Here is a 21,314-nt window from a genome sequence, read left to right on the forward strand (position 1 = left end):
AATCACAATTTACTTAAAAAAAAATCTGTGGAATGAATTTTGATGCACATATCCTACTTCAGTCTTTGTTTCTTCTTTGTAGATTTCACTTGTTCATAATTTTGTGCTGCCCTACGATTCTATTTTTGTAGTACATATAATTGGAAAACAGGAAAAAGTACAGACTTGATAATTCTCTTTTCTAATAAGAGCACGGGCCCATAAAATTTTTATCTCTGCAAGTATCTCTGTTATTACTTACCAAGATCCTTTATTCTAGGTAGTACATTGTATGTGAAGTTTTTGTAAGAAGCTACTTTCCCTTCTGGGGAAGCAATCCCCACATGAGATTCATAGATTCTTAGGCTTTTTAATCTCTTGGGGGAAGGATGCTTATGCTATAAGGAAAAAAAAAGTTGTCATTAGGAACAGCTTGGAAGTGTCATCACAACCTAGTAATCTGCACAGGGCAAAAAACAATTTAAGAGTAGTTTTGTTTTGTTCTTCCTCTAAGAGCACAAATGTTTTAGAGATAATTAAGCCTTCTAAACTGTTAGAACAAGTGTCCATTTCAAATTAACATTCTTCATGAACAAGAAACCGGACATCCATGATTCAACACTTTTCTTATAGCCTTTTTAAATTACATTTAAGTGTACAAACTCAGAGCAGTCATTGTACTATAAAGTTCTTCTGAAATACTATGAAGTTTATTTGAAAATAAAAGATGACAATAGAAAAACATGTGGGTTTTTTTTAAGCATACCTGCTTTGTGCAGGTATTTGAAGCTGTTCTGCCTTCTCTAAACTAAAATTTATGAATATTTTTAGTCCTAAAGAACACAGTTCCACAGCACAGAATCATCTATATTCCAATTATGTAGGATTAAAAAAATAAACTAACATAAAATCCCATCTGTAGGTGAGTACACAGTATTTCTTGATCGGTGAAAATATTTAAAGAATACAGAGGCAACCGAAGTTCCTCACAAAACCTCGTCCTTAAACTTGAAGAACAGTTTACACTTGATTGGATTTCATTTGTTAAAATAAAAGCCTTGTCTGAAGAAACTTAGGAAAACTACTGATTAAAACCTGGTTTTTTCCCCAGAAGTTTTCTCTTTTCCTCCCTCTCCCAATTAAAAAAAAAGTTAGTTTTATATTTTATTTGTTTGTTTAATATTCAAGTGAAATTTTGAAAAGTTAGAACAAACCCAGTAAAAAACGTACATGTACATGAACAGAAATTAAAGGGACAATGTGAAGAATAAGAAGTTCAGATTGACATTTGTCCCCTGTATTTTACCTCCACTGGGCAACTCTCCTATTCATGAAAGAACTTAAATATCTTTTTTCTGCCTTAACGCAGTAAGGCCTTATCCACACCCTAAATGTTCTCGCTTCCTTTCCACTCTAGGTCATACAAATGACTGTGTTTCCAATTACCTCCCCATTCCTCTTCTTGTAGAGGATCTAGGTGTCACACAGCATCATCGGTAGAGAGCAGGTCTCTAAATTCATACAAACTATACATATAAATAATAAAGTTAGTGGATTATGGTTTTGGTTGGTTGTTTGGGTTTTCCTTTTTTTTTTTTTTAATGAGACTTTCCAGGTGAGTTACCCTTTCTCTGTCAAGCAGATACTTCATAATTTGAGGTGGGCACTACAATTTAACTCGACCCAGAGACTGCAGTACCTCTAATACAGAAGCCTGTGTATCTTTTTTTTAGGGAAAGCTCCAAAAAGTATATCATATGAAATATCACTCAGTCTGAAGTTTTGGAACATTCTCCCAGGATATTTTTCCTATATCCTGTAAAGATTTGTCCCCCTTATTGCAGTGAACAAGAACAGGGCTTTAAAAATTGATAAATGGATTTTTCTGACATGAAGAAACTAGGATTTGACTGGAGTGCGAGCACCTTACTTTGGAAAGCTTCTTCTGACTTCATATGGCATTGACTTTTTTGTGGAGTACTGAACTTTGTGCAGGTAACTCTTAAACCCAGTTCTGATAATTCCCTGTTCTCTTCTATACCAGGAAGGGCTGCCCAGTCCTGGAATAGTTATTGAGCTTGTCTAGCACGTGGGAAGCCAAGTTTAAAATACCACTTTAATGGGCAACTACTATTTATATAGTCTATGAGAGACTGAAGAAGTAGCTCAAGAACATCCGTCACTGAAGTCACTTTTTTCTGTCAAACCCATGAATAAATCCCCTTCACTTCTCAGGTAGCTACTTTACGTAGCTCACTACCCTCTTTGTGCAGAACAATTTTTCCTTTTTTTTTTCCTCCCCTCCCCAAGCAGGTATACAAAGATGACACAATACATGGTTTTATGCACCTTTTGAAAGTAATATTTAAACCTTACTATATATGACTCTGGTGGATTCCAGTGTACCCAATCGTAATTCACTTTGTCTTCATCACGGACTACATATCTTGCCCAAGGTGAAATACGATAGAGGAGTTCGCCATTTTGAGCACGGATCACCACCTATAAAAAAAACGCAACATATGCATGCAGTCACATATAATTCATGTAACAGCTCCTATGTAAACCATAGCAGAGAATGAAACAGTACACTACACAGAAATTTAATTTCAAGAACATACAAATATACAATGCATGTCAAGACAAGGAAGAATGACCCTGTTCACAGAGATGATTTACAAAAGAATAGCAAACCAAGCATGTCAGACACAGGACTGATGTTCACGAGCGGGAGCTGAAAGGTGAGGAGATATATATATATAAGCTTCACATAAGTTATGGGAGACAGAGCCCTACAAAATGGATTAGTGTTAGGTTCCCTAATTTCCACTGTCATTGCTATTTCCCTGCCATGTTCCTATAAATTTAAATAGACATACAGTGTAATGCCATCAAGATGAGTACTGAGATTTGTTTACTTGGCAAACAATCTAGTAAGCCAGTTTTAATATCTTGATTCCTTCCTCTTTTCTATGCTCTGTGAGTCTTGACCAATATCATATAGGTTAACACAAGAAGCACAGGACAGCTTTCAGGTCAAGAAGAGGGAAAAAGAGTAAAATTTAAATGGCTGGTTTACTTTTGCTGCCTTTCAGTTTCTCTGGATGACTCCACCATTCTAATGGCAAAACAAAATATTACCAAATGGTTTACCTTCTCTATTTTATAATGAGAGATGAAAAATGACAATTATTATCAATTCCTTCAAAAAGCTCATAAAACTTCACCAGAAAAAGTGACCAAACACAACAAACCTAGGAGTTCCATAATTTTACACAACAAAAGCAAAATTCAAATAATTACTAGGATAACATTGTCCTGGGACTTTGCAGAAGACAATCTGTCTGAGGAGTTGGAAAATTTGAACAGGTCATCTCTGCTTTATTGAGTAATTAATGTAATCTGTACCTTATAAAATACCCTTGGGAAAGGGTATGAGAATGAAGGGGTGGAAGGCCGTGTTGCTGACTAAGAAAGCGTTGCACATTTAGGAGCTAGGGACAACGGGTCCATGCTGTGCTGCACATGTCCCTTGGCTGCAGGACAACCTCAGCCACCCCAGTGGAACACTGGGGCCTGGAGGCACCTGCCCCTTCGTACCGGCAACTACGCCACCTGCATGGCCTTGCCTTTGCCTAAAAGTACAGCAAGAAATTCTCATGGGAACACGCTCAGGAGAAGAGTTGTTTTCCTGTATGGAAATTATATACTAGCTGGAATGACCAAAAGGGAGAGCTCCTCTCCAAGAACAGGATCTGCTCCACACAGCATGCCATGAGAAAAAATCTGCCAAGGCACCGTATGATGCCACAGTAACACAGGTTGCCCAGCTTTTGCAGGTGACTTGCTCACTGTCAGTATTCCCCCTCTTACTCTGTCTCATTGAAGCTGTACCCGACTGAAGCCAACTGCTGTCAGGCCTTTCCTCTTGAGATGCAGAAAGAACCCTGCTTCATCTCTCCCACCACACCTCCCCCTTTCCTCTGTGCAGAAGGAACAGCAGCACTCTGGTTTTGCTTGGTATTCTGGCTGCCATCGAAATGGTAACACAGGAGGTTTGCCAATTTGAAACCCAGAAATGTACAAGCAAGTGAAGTCCTGAAATTCAGCATTCCAATTTTGTTACGAAGTTGAAGGTTGCTTTTTTCTGGTTTGGTTGTTGGTTTGGGCAGACTCCTTTTTTTTGTAGGGAGAGAGCTATGAACATCATAAGAAGCCTCAGATGGAAAGGGGGGTGGGGGGTGAGCTGAGCTTCCCCCCCCCCCCCCCCCCCCCCCCCCGTTACTTTTTTATCTAAAACGTGACTTCTCTTTGTTCTCAATTCCTAACAAGCAGCCTGGAAGAAAACTATCGAAGAATTGCCTTTTCACCTGTGGCAAGTGTCTCATTTTGATAGGTTATCTGTATCCTTAACCCAACCACAGGAGAAAATCAAATGAAAATATGTATACACAGTAGGTTAATGGAAGTTGATAAAGCAAGGAGGTATGATTGCTGTGTCTCAGTGTATATTACTATAACTGACAACTTGGAACAGGTTTTATAAGAAGTAGTAATTGAGACTAACCACCTAAACAGCAAAAGACAAGAAGAGGTTAGTGAAAACACTGTACAGGTGCATCAAAAATTTCTTCTGTTAACTATGCTAGAAAAGCTCGCCAAAAGGGTATTTCTGCAAATTATGTCAACACTATGAAGATCCTCCTAGCTGACTGCACTGAAAATTTGCAAGTTACTCTTAAAATAATAAGAATTATCTCCACTTTCTGATATCACACTTCTGATGGTGCTATTCCTCATTTTCTTAATTTGTCCCAATTTACCCATCACAGAAATAAGATAATTACTGCATATAATAACCATACCTAGCTACTCATGTTATCATGAGTTATCATGTTATCATGTTACTTTTTCTCTAACATTCTAATGTAATTTATAATAGACAGATTTATGAGGGGTGGGCACACTTTAAGAAATATGGAATAATTAATGTAAATTCAGAACATTAGATGCAGTACTAGTTTAATACAAAAGTGATACTGGAGGGGGAAAAAGTTTATTTATTATGAGATACTAAAACCAGTCATACATACTCTTTAATATAGTCCTTTAAGCAATGAAAAACACTTAAGAAAAACAGAGAACAGAAACACACGGAAATGAGCAACCCCTTATTTCCCTTTAACCCACACTTCTACAGTTATGCTGCACATGTTAATTAACCGTATCTCTGCATCCCACCCTTCTGACATCATGTGAGAACTTTTGTTGTTCTGTAGTCACACAACTCAAACTGACCATATTTTCCCTCATTTCTGACACCTCAGTGTACTTGATTTACCAGTTTTGCAGAAGTCATTTTGTTTTAGTACTAGTTTACCTTTTATTCAAAGCATCTGTCAGATCAAGTTTAATGGTTAGACTTTTCAGGAACTGAGAGAGTCATAGTAACTTGTACAAGTTCCTACCAACTTCCACAGCCAGAATTTTAATAGCTACAACAAACTTCCTAGAAGCAGAGGCTTCAGTGTATTTGTCATATATTGTGATAGTAACAATGTAGAGCCATAAACAGGTGGTGCTAATGTACCACATTCCACAAGGGTTGAGTTTACACACTTAACGGTCCTAACAGACTTACGAGCCTGCTCTATTGTAAGGTTCACAATCTGAATGTTTGTGTTTCATCTCTATTTCAGAACTTTAAAACTTCAGTTTTGTTATGCAAAAACGTAAGAAATGTCCAAAGTTCTAAAGAAAAGGATACATTTATCCAACAACAGAAGTCATATAACTCAACCGCGCAAACGTCAGAAAAATCTCTAAAACAGCGGGGGGGAATACTTATTCTAAACAAGTATTCAGAAAATTTTCACATCAGGCTTTTTTCACAGTGTAGGCCTTCTTAAAGAATATGTAGTAAATATATCCAGTCATGGTTGTATCTGGATGAACCTCACCATAAAGGCAGAAACCTCAAATTTTGCTCAGGGGCGGCTGTCATTTTTTAACATCATGAGTTGTGTACAGAGAAAACACAGTCAAGGGGAACACAGCTAACCCAGAACAGGAATTGTCACAACTCTGAAGCTGGTAAAGCTGAATCTTCTCTGGTTTATGAGACCATAATCAACATAGTTTCCTTAGACCTCTATCAAGCAATCCCCAACACTTTTACTGCTTCTTTCCTATGCTTGCTCAACCCTTTTTTTAATTTTATGTGAATCCCATTTACTGCATCTTTCCTTTCCTTAATTACAAAGCTCTATACTCAATCAACTTCTTAATCCTCTCTCCTGATACTGTAGAAAGTTGATTAATAGGTTAAAGTAGAAAGACTTCAGATAATACTTTCTAAAGTTTCTTGAGACACAACTCCCACACCATCAGGCTTAGCTGTGGCATGACAAAAAAAATAACAACTGCAAAAGTTGAATGGTACACTAAAATTAATAGCAATTCAGCCCAAGACTGATAAAAATAACTCTAATGGAAACAATCCAAGAACCTTCACTTGCATATTTGCTTTGGCGTTTCTTGAAATAATTAATCAAAATAATTTAGGTTGGAAAAGACCTTTAAGATCATCAAGCCCAACTGTTAACCCAGGATAACTGATAACCCAAGTCAATCACTAAACCACCTCCTTAAACACCACATTTACACATTTTTTAAATGCTTCCAGGGATGGTGATTCCATCATCTCCCTGGGCAGCTTCACCTGACCACCTTTTCAGTGAAGAATCTTTTCCTAATATCCAATCTAAACCTCCCCTGACACAACTTGAAGATGCTTCCTTTTGTACAATCATTTGTTATCCAGGAGAAGAGACCTACCCCCACCTGGCTCCTTTCAGGCAGCTTCAGAGTGACAAGGTTCCCCTTGAGCCTCCTTTTCTCCAGGCTAAACAACCCCAGTTCCCCCAGCCGCTTCTCATGAGACTTGTGCTCCAGACCCTTCTCCAGCTTCACTGCCCTTCTCTGGACACGCTCCAGCACCTCTACATCTCGCTTGTAGTGAGGGGCCCAAAACCAAACACAGTGTTTGAGGTGCAGCCTCACCAGTGCCAACTATAGGGGGACGATCACTGCCCTTGTCCTGCTGGCCACACTATTTTGGGTACATGCCAGGATGCTGTTGGCCTCCTTGGCTACCTGGGCACACTGCTGGCTTGTGTTCAGCTGGCCACCAGCCAGCACCCCCAGGTCCTTTCCCACCAGGCAGCTTCCCAGCCGCTCTGCCCCAGCCTGCAGCGCTGGTGGGGTGGTTGTGACCCAAGGGCAGGACCCGGCACTGAGTCTTGTTAAACCTCATACAGTTGGCCTCAGCCCATCAGTCCAGCCTGTCCAGATCCCTCTGCAGAGCCTCCTGCCCTCCAGCAGATCAACACTCCACCGCCAAAGTTGATGTCATCTACAGACTTACTGAGGGTGCACCCAATCCCCTTGTCCAAATCACTGACAAAGATATTAAGCAGAACTGGCCCCAGCACTGAGCCCTGGGGACACCACTTGTGACCGGCCACCAGCTGGATGTAACTCCATTCGCCACCACCCTTTGGGCTGAGCCGTCCAGCCAGTGTCTTACCCCGCAGAGTACACCCATGCAAGCTGTGAGTAGCCAGTTTTAACTCCAAAAAAAAAAAAAAAAAAAAAAGGTTGTCATAAAACAGGTAAATATAAAACACACACTTAAAACTTAAAGACAGATAAAAAAATCTTGCTTCACTCACCCCACACTACTACTTGTGGTCCATTCAGATATAAAAGGTAGCTGCCATGTAAAATCTGAACCTTCTGCTACAGATTATATATATGTATAAAGAATACTGAAAATATTCATTACAGAGACCTTTTGGCAAAGTGCCTATGAGTCTATTTAGCAGATACTGTACTTTTGCTCCAAATTTGCTTATTGTACTCATCTCAAACTAATTCTTAAAACTTATGATGCATAGCCTAAGCTAGCTACCACTTAGTTCATCAACATGTTATAGATGAGTTTACATTTTCTAATTAGCTCAACAATCTTCTCTAAAGAACATATATAAAATTATGATGTTCATTAAAACAGCTTCCTCAACTGGCCTTGGGATTTACTTACTTCATTTTTAAGAGGTGTGCCCCTGCTGTTTCCTTAAGGTATATGAGGAGGCACATTATACCATTTGATACAAACACTACAGCTCCTATTAAATAAAGCTTTAAAAATGCACACTAGTACAGAATGAAATGCATTTGTTAAGTGGACCAAGGAAACTGGAAAAAGTTTAACCTCTAATTACAACTAACCTGTTTGTTTTCCACTTATTTAAGCTTTAGTTAAAGAAAATCCAGGTAAACAGTCACTGTATTTTTTTCACTTTTTCTGGCTTCTAAAAATATGTAACAGAGCATATATCTTGCTGGCTTTTAAGAACATTATAGAGAATACAGATACAGTTGCTAGAAAAAAAAAAAAAAATCACAGTTAAACCTAGCCGACACATACAATAAATAATCCAGTTATCTACCTGCATTATGGCTTACCCTTGGCTTTCTTCAGATTTTAGTCACCTTTTAAATGCTTACGAATATGAGCTATGTAAAATTGTCAGGGAAGAGAAGAAATGTTGGTCACTATAGAAAACACTCCAACAAGAGGACAAGTGCAGAGGGAAAAAGGATATTCAAGTTTCCTAGGCAAAATAATATACTCTCTTCAGTCTGTGTGTTTAAGCTGTTAAAATAGTCAAAACTAAGTTAAGAAGAAATCTACATATCAAGAGTTACATTTACACTGCCCAAATTTAGGACAGAAAAGCAAAGACAAAAAACAGATGAAGAGAACTTACACCATCTTCATTAAACATCTCCTTGTCTGAAACGTAAGAAGAGGACTACTTGATTATCAAACTGCTTAATACACAGGCAACAATTTTGTTGTTGTCATTGTGAAGAGGGGGAAGACCCTTGCAACAGCTAATCTGTTTAGAACTCTGTACTAAAGTCTTTTTTCCCTGCTTCCCCAAAGTCTCCAAGTTGGCTTACCCATTGGAAATTTCTAACAAGACTTTGGAAAATTTGAAGTTAGTCATGCAGAAATTGCCTATATTAACACTAGATATAGCTCATCTGCACAGTTTGGGAGTTTTTTCCCCTCCTCTAGCAGTAAAAACATTCACACAATAATATATAAAAACTCAAAATCCTTGATAACTTTTGAATGTCACATGATTCTGGCTTCCAGTCAAAATATCAGTGTAAATACATGTAAATAAATGCCCTCACATAAATAAGTGTCAGAAAGACAGAGTGAAAACATCCTTCACAATTTGACATTAAAACATCAGTTTGGTCTAAAAATGGACAGGGCACAGATACACAATTAATATAAGCACAATCATAAAACAACAAAAGAGCTTAACCTAAGCTTCTCATCCTTTGTATGTAAAGGTTAAAAATATGTGGGTTTGTTTGCATTTCCATTACAGGGACTTTGAGTGTATTTTCAACACTTCTGCCTATTTATGTTAAGCTCACTCAAAAGTTTAGCATCCAAAACTGCTGTAATTAGCGCAGCGGATTTCACAGATGAGTACACCCAAGGTAGGGAGAACATGCTCTGGTAACCTGAGGTTTAAGGCATCAATGCTGCTGAAGTGATTAATTTTGAAGTATTTTATTCAGATCTGAATAAAAATCACTAGAAAAAACTGCAACGTATGGCTGCAATAAAAGCAAACATATAGCCAACAATGGCTGGCTTTTAAGCTATGTAAAAACTCGTGTGCAAAGGTGCATTTCAATTTGCAAGATGCTGGATTGCTGGAACACAAAGCAGGACCAAAATCTCACAATGACAATGTGCTCCATGTCTGTCCCACTAGATTATAGGCAAATTATGAAATGGGGAATAAGACATAGGACAAAATTAAGTACAGTTGTTTACGGGTCCATTTTGATGATGTTTAAAACTCTCAAAAGCAGTTAAGGAGAAACCATCACTCTGAGGGCAGTCTGGAGACATATAGAAAAAGCAATAACACACCGGAACAATTCAGAAGCTAAAATAGGTTTCATCTAATTTAATGGTGCTTCCAATGCAGGACAAGTAAGATTCAGGGCCCTTGATTTTCAGAGACATTGAAAATTTTTGAGACTCGCATATCCCACTGTTCTGCCTTGCCAAAATAGCATGAGTCTTTCATATCACCTACAGCACATCTGCCAACCCACTCTGGATGTCTCAGGGAATTTACAGGAAAACTCAGCACTGATGTTCAGGCAACTTCCAACTCGCTGTGACTCGGTGAAATTTGTTGACTTTTTATGAACAGAAGCCAAACTTTTTTTTTCTTAAATTATCTGTAACAATAAAAAGTCTGAAAGCTTTGTAAGTCTAACAACTTCAACAGTTTAGCCAGAAATGCAAATTTAGATAAAATGTAAACCCATGTATAAAATGGCACTTAATATGGTTGTGCTATTGATATGACAGATTAAACTGTGCAGTCACAGGCCACAAAACACCACCTTTAAAATCCATTTTTATGAATATCCCCTTTCTTTCTTTCTTTTCGTGTTTGCCTACCTTCATATTCTCTTCACATCAGCTTCATTTGGCTACCTTGTCTTCCAGTGTACACATACACAGTTCTTCAGAACAGTGTGGGAGAATAACTCAAGTGACAGTTACATAGGGGATCAGACAATTTCTCTGCTAAACGTCCACTCCTTTAGCTTTCAGTTCCCGCATCTAAGGCAGACCAATTCCATGTGAGAGCATTGCATTTAACTATGATGCGTCCCCGTTGTCTGCTTCTGTTTTCACTGATGATGACACAGGATCAAACATCAGAAATAAAAATAAGCCATGCTGTCTTGATAACTCCTTATTTTTCAAATATTTATTTTCATTTAATACTAGAATCTGCTGAACATTTTTTATAAAAAGAATAAAGAATTAACACTGATACTTTTGCAGTTCGGGAAATTTGTTATACAGCGGTTTGCCATTTATACTTGTTGCAGAGAAGAAGATGAAGTGGTGACAACTAGATAACTGATTAATATATGCAAGCCAATAAAAAGCTCTGAAACATTGTATTATTATTTCATTACTTTAATAGCTTGAAAGCACTCAGAATGATTGTTGGTATATGCGGCTTTTAATACAATAATGAAATTAAATTGGCCATCAAACCAACAATAGCTAATATATTGAGAGTGAACCAGGTTTAAGAGAAATATAGAAAAATCAGTGTCTTATTTCTACAAGGGCAATAAGCCAATATTCCAATATTTTACAATTTACAGCATTTCATTAGCTTGTTATTTATAAACTTCTGACAAGATTATTCCAATGTAAAAGCTGCAAGAACACAGGTGGAAACAGCACCTCATCTCAATAACATGCACCTGATTTGAAAGTTCAAACCAAAACCTAAAAGCATGACACAATTATGTCTTCAAGATTCTCTAGGAAGTTTATGTCAGATGCTGCAATAACATAAACAGGTTTTTCCATGATATGAAATTTATTAGAAACTAAACATCCAGGTATTTCCACCCCTCAAGCTGTTCTAGGAGTATATGAAGAAGGAAAACAACTGCTTGTACACTAAGATATTTTTTAGTATAATATACACTGTAGACAAAGAAAAGTTTACTTTTTTACTTTTGCAAAAATACAGTAACCAAGAGAAAGCACTACAAATTTACAGGAATACAAAAGAATCTGAACCAATTAGAATTATTCTCTCCAAAACTACATACCTAGGACACTGCTGCTTTAAGAAAACCTGGTCTTAGATTTTAGTCCATAAATGCAGTTCAGTTTCAAAGACAGTTCCTTCATTCAAGTCACTGATAATATCCTGCTACAAGATCATATTTCCTTTTTTTTTTAATTGTTCATTTTTTTCTCAGCCCCTTCAAGCTGCTACAGAAACAGAGGTGAAGCTTTACTATCAGCTGAAAATACCTTTCCCTGTACACGTTAGCTGTGTACCTTTCTTCCACGAAGCATATCCAATCCTAAATTTAGCACCCAAGACAGGATAGACAGCTCTGATGATCTTTTGCTAGCAGATTATGTAAATTGAGCTCATTTACGTAAATAAGTAAAATCACATCGCCATCCCTGCCTTCTGCACGCACAAAGAGGAAACCCCAGGGCAAGTATTACCATTCTCTTTCTACAGGTCATACTGGTTTGTGAGAGAAGCACTGGAGTCTAGAGGCAATGTTCTTGCATGCCTGTTTTTTAATACATGGCATGATAAATAACGATACATGTTTTTTAATACAGCAGAACACTTCCCAGTAAGGTAATGCAAACTGCTGCAGAACCCAGTTCCTTGCATGACACAGTTTGCTTTAAAAAAGATTTAGATAAAAATACAAAATTCTGACAAAAATTTGGGATAGAACAGGACTGTTAAGAGCTTTATTCTGGAATTACCTCATTCAACCCAACAGATTGTAGAGACCAGATAGAACATTTGCCTCTTTAATAGTGTCAGAAATAGGCAAGGAATGAAGAAGTGAACACAGCGGCTGCACTAGTGCCTTACTCTACTTGCTGCTGCACAGCCCTGCCTAACAAGGCTCAGGAGAGGCAGCAAGGAGGAAAAGGGATCAGAAGCTGTTCAACACTTCAGCTTCCCCTATCCAGGAGTCCCTTCCCAAACGGACCCTGCTCCCCAACCGGTGGGGGAGGAGGCATGGGCAGTGGGCTATCTTCCCAGAACTCACCTTCTGCTGAAAAACTTTACCATACTCTATTCCTGCTGCTCCAAATAAACACAAAATCAAGTGTATATGTCAAGGTGCTTGCAGTCAACGAAATTATTTCCTAACATGCAAATTGAATATAAACCTTGAAAAGAAGTTTTGGAAAGAACGGACAGCACATTGCTTCTGCCAGGCTGTTCTTCCTACCTTGCAAAACAGTCACACTAGAAAGAAAAAGTAAGCAAACACTCTAGTCACTTTACTACAAGTATCCCTTTCTCCAATGTTTTTTTCCTTATCAATTTCAGATTACTGTCAAAATTAAGCCAGTGGAGACAAAGCTGTCTGGTTGGTTTGTTGTTTTTTTACTTCCAAGCAATTTTCTGGCAAAGAAATCTACTGAAAGGACAAGTATTTAAATGAAATATTGAAAAAAACCCCAAAAACCTCCTTAGCTATCAGACACATAGTAATACTTCTCAGGTAGTTTACATGTTTAATTAAGTTCTGCAGAGGAGTCTACATGGTTCAGAAGCCATTGGAAGCGGGATCTATTTGCTGTACAGATTATTTTTCTGTAAATATATCATGACATCAGCTACTAGACTCTAAACTTATTAGGGATATTAAATATTTGTTCACAATTCCCCCTTCTTTCCCCTTCCCTTCTCCCCTGGGGAAAGTAAATAATTTTTTTTAAAACTAAAAATAATCGATTTAAAAGAAGCAAAAGTCTATCTTCAAAGCCAAGTCATGAAGTCATGCCTTGATTTTCCAAAAGAGGGAGATATAGCTCCACTTTTGAATTAAGTATTTCAATTGCAGTGAAGAATCAAATAACATGTTTAACTAGTTTACTAGATCAGATTTTAAAAGAAAGCTTTTGCTTTTTTATTGCCATGCTTTTCTTAGAAAACTAAGATAAATTAGTAAATACTAACAAATGATACAGAAAATACTATATCCTCTATTTGAATATAAAAAAAAAAATCAAAAGATGGAGACAGTAGCCTAGTATTATAAAAATATCTACGCAGATAAGAGATAAAAATACCATAGGAAAACCAAACTCTTAAAATCCAAGAAAACATAGGAGAGTTCTTAAAAGTAAAAGCAATATCACATGGAAACATTCCCAATAGATTTCAACAGGCACAAGTGTAGACAGAGTACTTCACTTAATCATCTTGTACTATCCTAAAAATACACGGATTTCTATAAGATGAAACAATAGGCTTTATAACTGTTAGCTACACAAAGATGGCATTATTAGGTATTGAGGAACAGCCAGTTTATTAAAAAAAACAACAAAAAAAACCTCCAAAAAACACCACATGTATCTATGCTGCAGGACAGCATTCAAACTTTTCTTTCAGTCTAGATTCCAGATTTTGAAAAAGGTTTTCAAAATCAAGTAAGTGGAACCTCAAATAGAAAGTTCAAGAAATATTTTTTTCCTCACTGGGACTTATCCAGAATCAAGTTACTATAACAACAGTGATGTAGGTCAAAGACTATAAAAATTTGTATGCATAATATAAAAGCATTCGTATATGTATTGTATAACTGAGAGGCTCGGGGTATGAAAGCATGGTTTGAAAAGCAGCCATAATAAAGCACATTACACACAATAAGTGTAACTTATTAGAGTTGTTTCAAGCCATGTCAAGTAGAAAAGAAGCTGCTGAAGTATGTAATAGGGGCACCCAAGCATTAAGTATTACTTATCCTCAACAGTAAAGCATTTGTATAAAGGACAACTGCTGCATAATGCACCTTGCGGTTGGGTGGCTGTGGCACAGCATGCTTGCTTTTTGATGCTCCCATTCACGGCTGGTTCAAAGTGACAGTGAAACTTCTGTTGGGGATGGGGCAGGTTATGTTCAACACCTCCACTTCCTGCTACATACCCCCGAGGTGTCTTACAACTGGGGTAGCCTACAGCCCCAAATGGTCCTTCCACTGTCCTCTCCCTCCCATTGCTGTCATCTCTGACAGCTCAAGTCCCGAACACCTTAGGTCACTCTCTCTTTGATGGATAATAATAATAATAAAAATAGTAATAGTCAATAATAATAATAATAGTAATAATAACGATATCAGTATTATTATTGTTACAGTAAAAGATGCAGAGTATTGTGATCTGTTCCCTCTGTTCTGAGGTCTTCTGCCATGGATGAGCTCACCTGATCCTCTCCACACATTAAGTGCATTAATTCAACTACTTTCTGATATTCCGAAGTGGCATACCATACATACTTTATCATAATGTCTCAGAAGAGTACTCATGCAACTCTGGTGCTGGCTGTATTGCCAGTACAGATTCCATCTGACAAGACTTGGGCATCCAAGATGTGAAGTAAGTCCATTAGAATACCAAAGTTTACCTTCCATTTTCTCCTTGACCCATAATCTTCTCTTAACAAATACAGCTGGGGAAGTATGTACCAGTAAGTCATGCTGAAGAGAGTCTGAGAAGCTTTACCTAATTAGCGGCCCTATCTTCAAAACAAAAACAATTCTCCTAAAAAAACAGGCATGTTTATATATACTTAATATAGACTCCCAGGTTTCAGATTCCAGTTCAACACCCCCCTTCTCTTTAAAATCTCTTTTCCTCCAAAAAACCTTCACATTTTGCTTTAACACGCAGCTAATATCAATTGAAACAGTTAAGTGTTCTGTATGGATAAACTAAAAGGCAAGTCTTTTTAAATAGCAAAACTTCCTACCAAAGAATTGTGCAGTCTTCAAGTCACAGGAGAACTAAGCCTGCCAAAATAACTCAACAAGAAAATTCTGAAGTGCTGAGCTTGGTCGGAAAAAAAGGCTCCAAAGAGCAACAGTCCACTGCATTACAATGCTTCATTGCTGCTACCACTGTCCTATGAGCCCATAAGTTGCACATTGTTTACCAAACCCAAACAGGCCAAGTCAGGAGACCATTTACCTCCCAATGAGATAACAACTCTTCCTGCCAGTAAACCTAATCTGTAACCCAGAGAGGTCTACAATAACTTGCTTAAGGGTCATGGCTCACAATCAAGCAATGAAACATGAAGGGTATTGCCACAGATTTAACTAATGCTTTACTTTCCATTCAGCAGCACTGATGCCAAGAAATGTACATATTAGATGACGTAAGTCCTGTTCTCTACAGTTTAAAATACCAGAAATACCAGGAATGCCACATCTGCTCCTTCTTGCACATAGGTTACATACCACGATGATGCAGAACACTTGTTTCATTCACTGTTCAACTTCGCAGACCTGATGATTTTTATGTTTTTCCATCCTACACACCATTTAAGACATGAAATTTATGTGACATGGAACTTAAACTATGATCAATGATATTCCCTGCTTCCCTGGCCCTCCCCCCCACCCCCCGCTGCCAGCTAAGGTGAAAACAAGAAACATTAGAAGTGTTTATATTTGTATACGTTAGAAAACACTGAATACTTCCTCAAGAAGCTTCCTGTTGAAATCAGGTTTCGTATCTCTGCTAGGGTTACCTAGAACTCCCTCTGTAAAGGCTGTCTGACTGCACATAACTGATTTCACAATGAGAAAGAACAATCAGCCACAGGAATCATGTCCCAGGGAAGAGGTGGACTGCCCAGCAGAGGACACTTTCAAGATTCAGCTGGACAGGGTGCCGGGCCACACTGTGGTTTTGCCAAGAAAGGTTGGACCAAGTGATCCTTGTGGTCCCTTCCAACCTGCTATTCTATGATTCTATTTACATCTTATGCTACAGAATGCTCACTGCAACTTTAATATTTCTATACCTACCATCCTAATCACCCACCTGTTTTCCATTATTAAAAAGCTTCCTGGATTTTCACACTCTCATTAAAAAACGCCTTCACGTTTTGACTGCAGACTACTTGAAGCACATGAGACCTGAACTCAGAGCCAGCCTGATACTATGCTGCTGGACTTCCCGATCAGCAGGGTCAGCTGCAGCACCATCTACTTCATCAGTGACAGTAATTACACTTGATGAATTTTACGAACGGTGGTTCCCTGACACTGATTAACCTACCAGCTCACCATATTTGATTCCTTTTCAAGGTTTACAAGTTAAACACAGAGCATGCAGATCTACTACAAAGTATAGGACACAGCAGGGAAAATTGTAAGGATTAAGTTCTAAGAATATTCTTTGCAACTAACTTCCCTCTCCCCAGCAACTCATGGATACAAATGTACTTTAAGATACTCTAACCACGATTAATCTGTTAAGTGTTCTGACTCAAAGTAGTCCCTCCTTCGCACACTTTAATATTAAAAAGGTTTACACATTTGGACAGGAAAACCACTCAAACCCAATAGTAGTGAACTTTTAAAACATTTTGTACAAACTGATTAAAAAAAATTGTGACACTGTTCCTCACGCCAGCACCAATTTTGTATTCAACTTGGCACCTGTAACTACTGTTCAGCCATCACTGAAAGTACACAAACACGCAAGACTGGAATATCAACAGAAAAATATTGTGTTAACAAGCGCACAAGATACCAAATCTATTCACCTCATCACAATAAAAAATACTCCCTCGAAAAACTATAAAGTTTACCATTAGAAGAAATATATATATATACACATAAACACATATATGTGTGTGAAGGAAGAAAGGATATATATTTAGCAAATAATGGCATGCAGAGTTTTTGAAGTTTCTACTGTTTTCTGAGGTGACCTTTCCTGGCAATACTTGTGTTATTTGTTCCCTGAGCTGTTTATGATTACTTCTGTCAGCATACACAGAGAAATTATGAAGGCTGCTATGGTTTCCAGAAATGATTGTTAAAACCCAATTAAAATGAACTATAGAAAAGGGTTTCCTTTATTGTTGGGATTTGTTGTGTTGTTTGTGGGTTTTTTTTTTTACTTTCACCTATCTACACTCAATTATATAAACGCTATCTGAGAAAGCTACCTATTTGTAATTAACTCATGGCTTCAAAAATGTAATAAGAAACCAACAGATTTAGTCATTGATATTTTACCGACAGCTTCCTAATGCTAATGCTTACCTCACTCTTGGTAAAAGCTGCATTATGGAGGCATGTCAGCCATCCTGAACCTTGCCTTCATAACACCAGAGAAGCAAGCCAGAATTATTTACATTACACTAGATTTTGTGAATATACAAGTGATATTTAGTTGTATACAGTGTTTTAATTTCATGCACCTACCCAGCATATTGTCAGATAAATATATTAATATATAAAACTATTGTTCTGCCAAATCATTTCAGAAATCACAGGTCTACTATCATTACTAGAAAGTTGAACAATTACTACTATTTTAGTATATCCTCTCCAGTTCACAGAAGAAAATATGGTGGTTCTGCTACACAGATCTCATCCTATTCAATGTTCACGGGCAGCAGGTAACTCAATCATAATTGCCAATATGTAGTAGGACTGTAGTAGAAGTACTGATCTCACTATCTTTTCTTATTTAGCTGTGTGAAAATATTTTAAAAGTTAATCATTAGCCATGAATTTGGAAATTATACTCATCTGTTTGAATTTTCATTGGCTTCTATTTGCCAATTGTTCTGCAGTTTCTGTGTTGTTTCCTGGCATTCCTATAAAGAATATTAAACGAGTTCTCCACTGCAGATACTAAGATCTCAATTTTTACTGGTACTGTCCCCATCCCTAAACTCCACTGTCACTACTTCAAAATTAGGATCTTATGGTCTACAGTGAAAACTTAATTTACAGGTATTTTTAAGCAGTTGAAAAACTCATTCATAAATAAACAGTAATAGAACAAAGCGGAACAGATTAAACTCCTGCATGCATATGACAACATATGACTTGCTAAAGAAGCCTATCTGTGTTAATTTTTCTAAAAGCTTGCTGTATACTGTGAAAACATAATCAAGAATACTCTGACAATGAAGGAAGAATTCAGTCATTTTAAACCATGAAAGAAGATAAGCACATTTGCCCCCAACTGCCATCACTGTTAGAATGACAAACACGTTAACATTTAAAGAAACTCTGGTTGTCCCAGACTATCTTTCAAACTATCCTCAGCAGAATAAAGAAAGAGAGGTAAAAAGGCTTGATCTATTAAAGCACGAAGTTTGTTTTTTAATCTGTGCTCAGCTCAGCTTATGAAATCTGTCAGAAGTTTAAGGGGGGGGGGGGAGCAAACACCACACATCCACAACAGCAACTCTGTTTGTTCACTTAACTAACTCTAAGCTCCCAACTGATCCACAGATAAAAAAAAAATTACCTTTTTCTAGCAGGCAACCTTAGTTTTCAGATGGATGTCATTACCCACAAGGGAGTCATAAGCATCCATCCCTTCACACAGAAACGTATCAGAAGATCTATAGCAGGTTTTTTAATTACTCACCTTCTTCAATGTTTGTATTTACTTATGAGAAGACTGCCTGAAGAGCTACAGCAGACAGTCTACTACTATTGATAACAGGCAAACGTTTGACCTCTGCTCCTCATTTATTTTCCTACAAAAATATTTTGTGACCTGATCTAAATTAGTGTCACCAGCTAAACTCCATCCATTTCCCATTCTGGCTTAGAAATTACTTATTTAAAAGGAGTGACCTTGTCACCATTTCAGAACTTGGCATTCGCTTGCATAGAACTAAAGATGAAAACAGTGTAGACAGAAGCTAAAGATAAGGACCTTCTGGAGGAGACTTTTTCCCCCTAGGAGATTAATCAAATCTTTGCAAAAATATCTAAAGTTGACTACTTTAACTTAAATATTTAAGAATAATATTTGTAGAAGAAACTTCAAAGCCTGTGATTCCCTTATGCTGCTTTAGTAAATCAAAAAAGGGACTACCTTCACTACCAAAAAGAAATACTGTTGTTGCCTAGTCTAGTGCACGCAGGCAACAGTGCCTTTGGCTCTGCAATCTGCATAGTAATTTCCATTTACAGACAACTCAATATTCTCAGCTTCTACATGAACAATGAACTGCAAAACTATGCTCTACCACATGAATGCCTGTGTTCCCTAAAATAAACTTATGAACAATCATAATCTAACAGAACCGTGTAGTTCAAAGAAAACTTACAGAACAGCAGCAGTCTTCTGAACCCATTAGTGGAATGAGAGAGGATAAAAAGATCAGCCATAGCATAAGGGTAGGATACATGTCTAACGTGTGGAATATTCCAATCTCCTTCCAGCTTTTGTAACGGATAAATCATTTTAGAACTACCTTAACTGGAGACATTTTTCCACGTTAATTATACCATCCAAATACATTGAAAGTACACGTCATGATGTGTTAAGATTCAGTTGTGTCGACACCATGGAACAAAAACAAAGTGTCATGAAAGATTATTAGCAAAGTTACAGATGAGGCTGGGAGCAGTTCCATATGGATGAAGTCATCAATTATGATTATGTACACTTGTGTATCAAGTTTCTAAATCTTCACTTTTTTTTTTTATTAAGACAAGAATATGCACAATAAAAAGCAAACCTATGTCACAGGCAGACAGAACAGTACAGCCTCACGAGCCTCTTCCAAGAGGAAAATAAAACTCACATTCTGCTCTGCCAGCAGGAGCCTCATGGCTTTTCAGGAGACTCAGAACAAATACAGAACTACAGCACATCTTACTAGTACATCAGTACCAAGAGTAATCAGTAGTCAAAAATTCTGCATGCTAACCAAATTATGCATAATGCAATCTTTGCTTTATGGAGTTCATATGCCAAAGAAAATGATGAATGGACACAGAAAAAGTACTATAAAGATGTCTGCCTCAAAAACAGGAGATACGACCGGTGCTTATATAGGTTGACAGACAAAAAAAAAAATCTTTAATTTTTCCAAACATGTTCAAGAATATATGCTTTTTGCTATTTTGTTAATAATGGTCAGCGCTCTTCATCATTCACACCTCTCACCTCTACAATGACAGCATAATATTCTACAGTAGGTGAGCTCAACAGTTTTGTAGACAGAATGGAAAAGGTAAATTTAGTAACAACCGAAAAAATCTAACCTACTTACATCTCAAAACTGTGGAAAATACTAAGTAACCATTCTGCAGTCTCATACATTATTGCATAATCACTGTATTTCCACGTTTCAGATGGCTGTTTCTTTCCTACTCTGTAAAATAAAAACAGCTTTTTCATCCTTGAATGATTATTCCTAAATTTCAATTTATCCATATTTATTACTGGGATAATTTCAAGGCCATAACAAAAGGCATAAAGATAAGCACACACATCAAGTAAGCATTTTCAGAACATTTTTATGCATATCTTTGTTTCAGCACATTTCTTGTTTACCTAAGCTGATTTTCAGCAGAAAAAGTAGGATTTTTCCAATGTGGTTTTTTTTGTGGGTGGAAGCCCTGAAAATACAGCAGTATTATACAAATGTTCCAGTTTCTTAATTTTCCTAGTCTATAAATTATTTCAGTATATTTCTTAACTAGTCATCACTGTCCTCTGTTAGCATCTGATACCTCTGCAACTCAAGCTCTGACTGCAACAATTTAAAAACCTCAGAAGTACAACTCTGAAAATTATTCACCCAGGAATAAGAAACAATACTGATGGTTAGTTGTCATTATGTATATCTACACTGTGT

General features: G+C 37.3%; 1 protein-coding gene across 2 annotated transcripts in view; it reads right to left on the reverse strand.

Moving 5' to 3' along the window:
• GBE1 (1,4-alpha-glucan branching enzyme 1) overlaps positions 1–21,314 on the reverse strand; it is a 167,290-nt gene that overhangs the window by 96,719 nt on the left and 49,257 nt on the right. For both annotated transcript variants that reach the window (XM_055701156.1, XM_055701155.1), the window contains exons 4-5: positions 2,356–2,481; positions 242–377 (exon numbers count right to left, since the gene is read on the reverse strand). In XM_055701156.1, coding sequence (XP_055557131.1) covers positions 242–377; positions 2,356–2,481 — 262 coding nt within the window. The remainder of the gene's footprint in view (positions 1–241; positions 378–2,355; positions 2,482–21,314) is intronic.

Source organism: Falco cherrug, chromosome 2, assembly GCF_023634085.1.
Source record: "Falco cherrug isolate bFalChe1 chromosome 2, bFalChe1.pri, whole genome shotgun sequence".
In the NCBI taxonomy this organism is placed as follows: Eukaryota; Metazoa; Chordata; class Aves; order Falconiformes; family Falconidae; genus Falco; species Falco cherrug.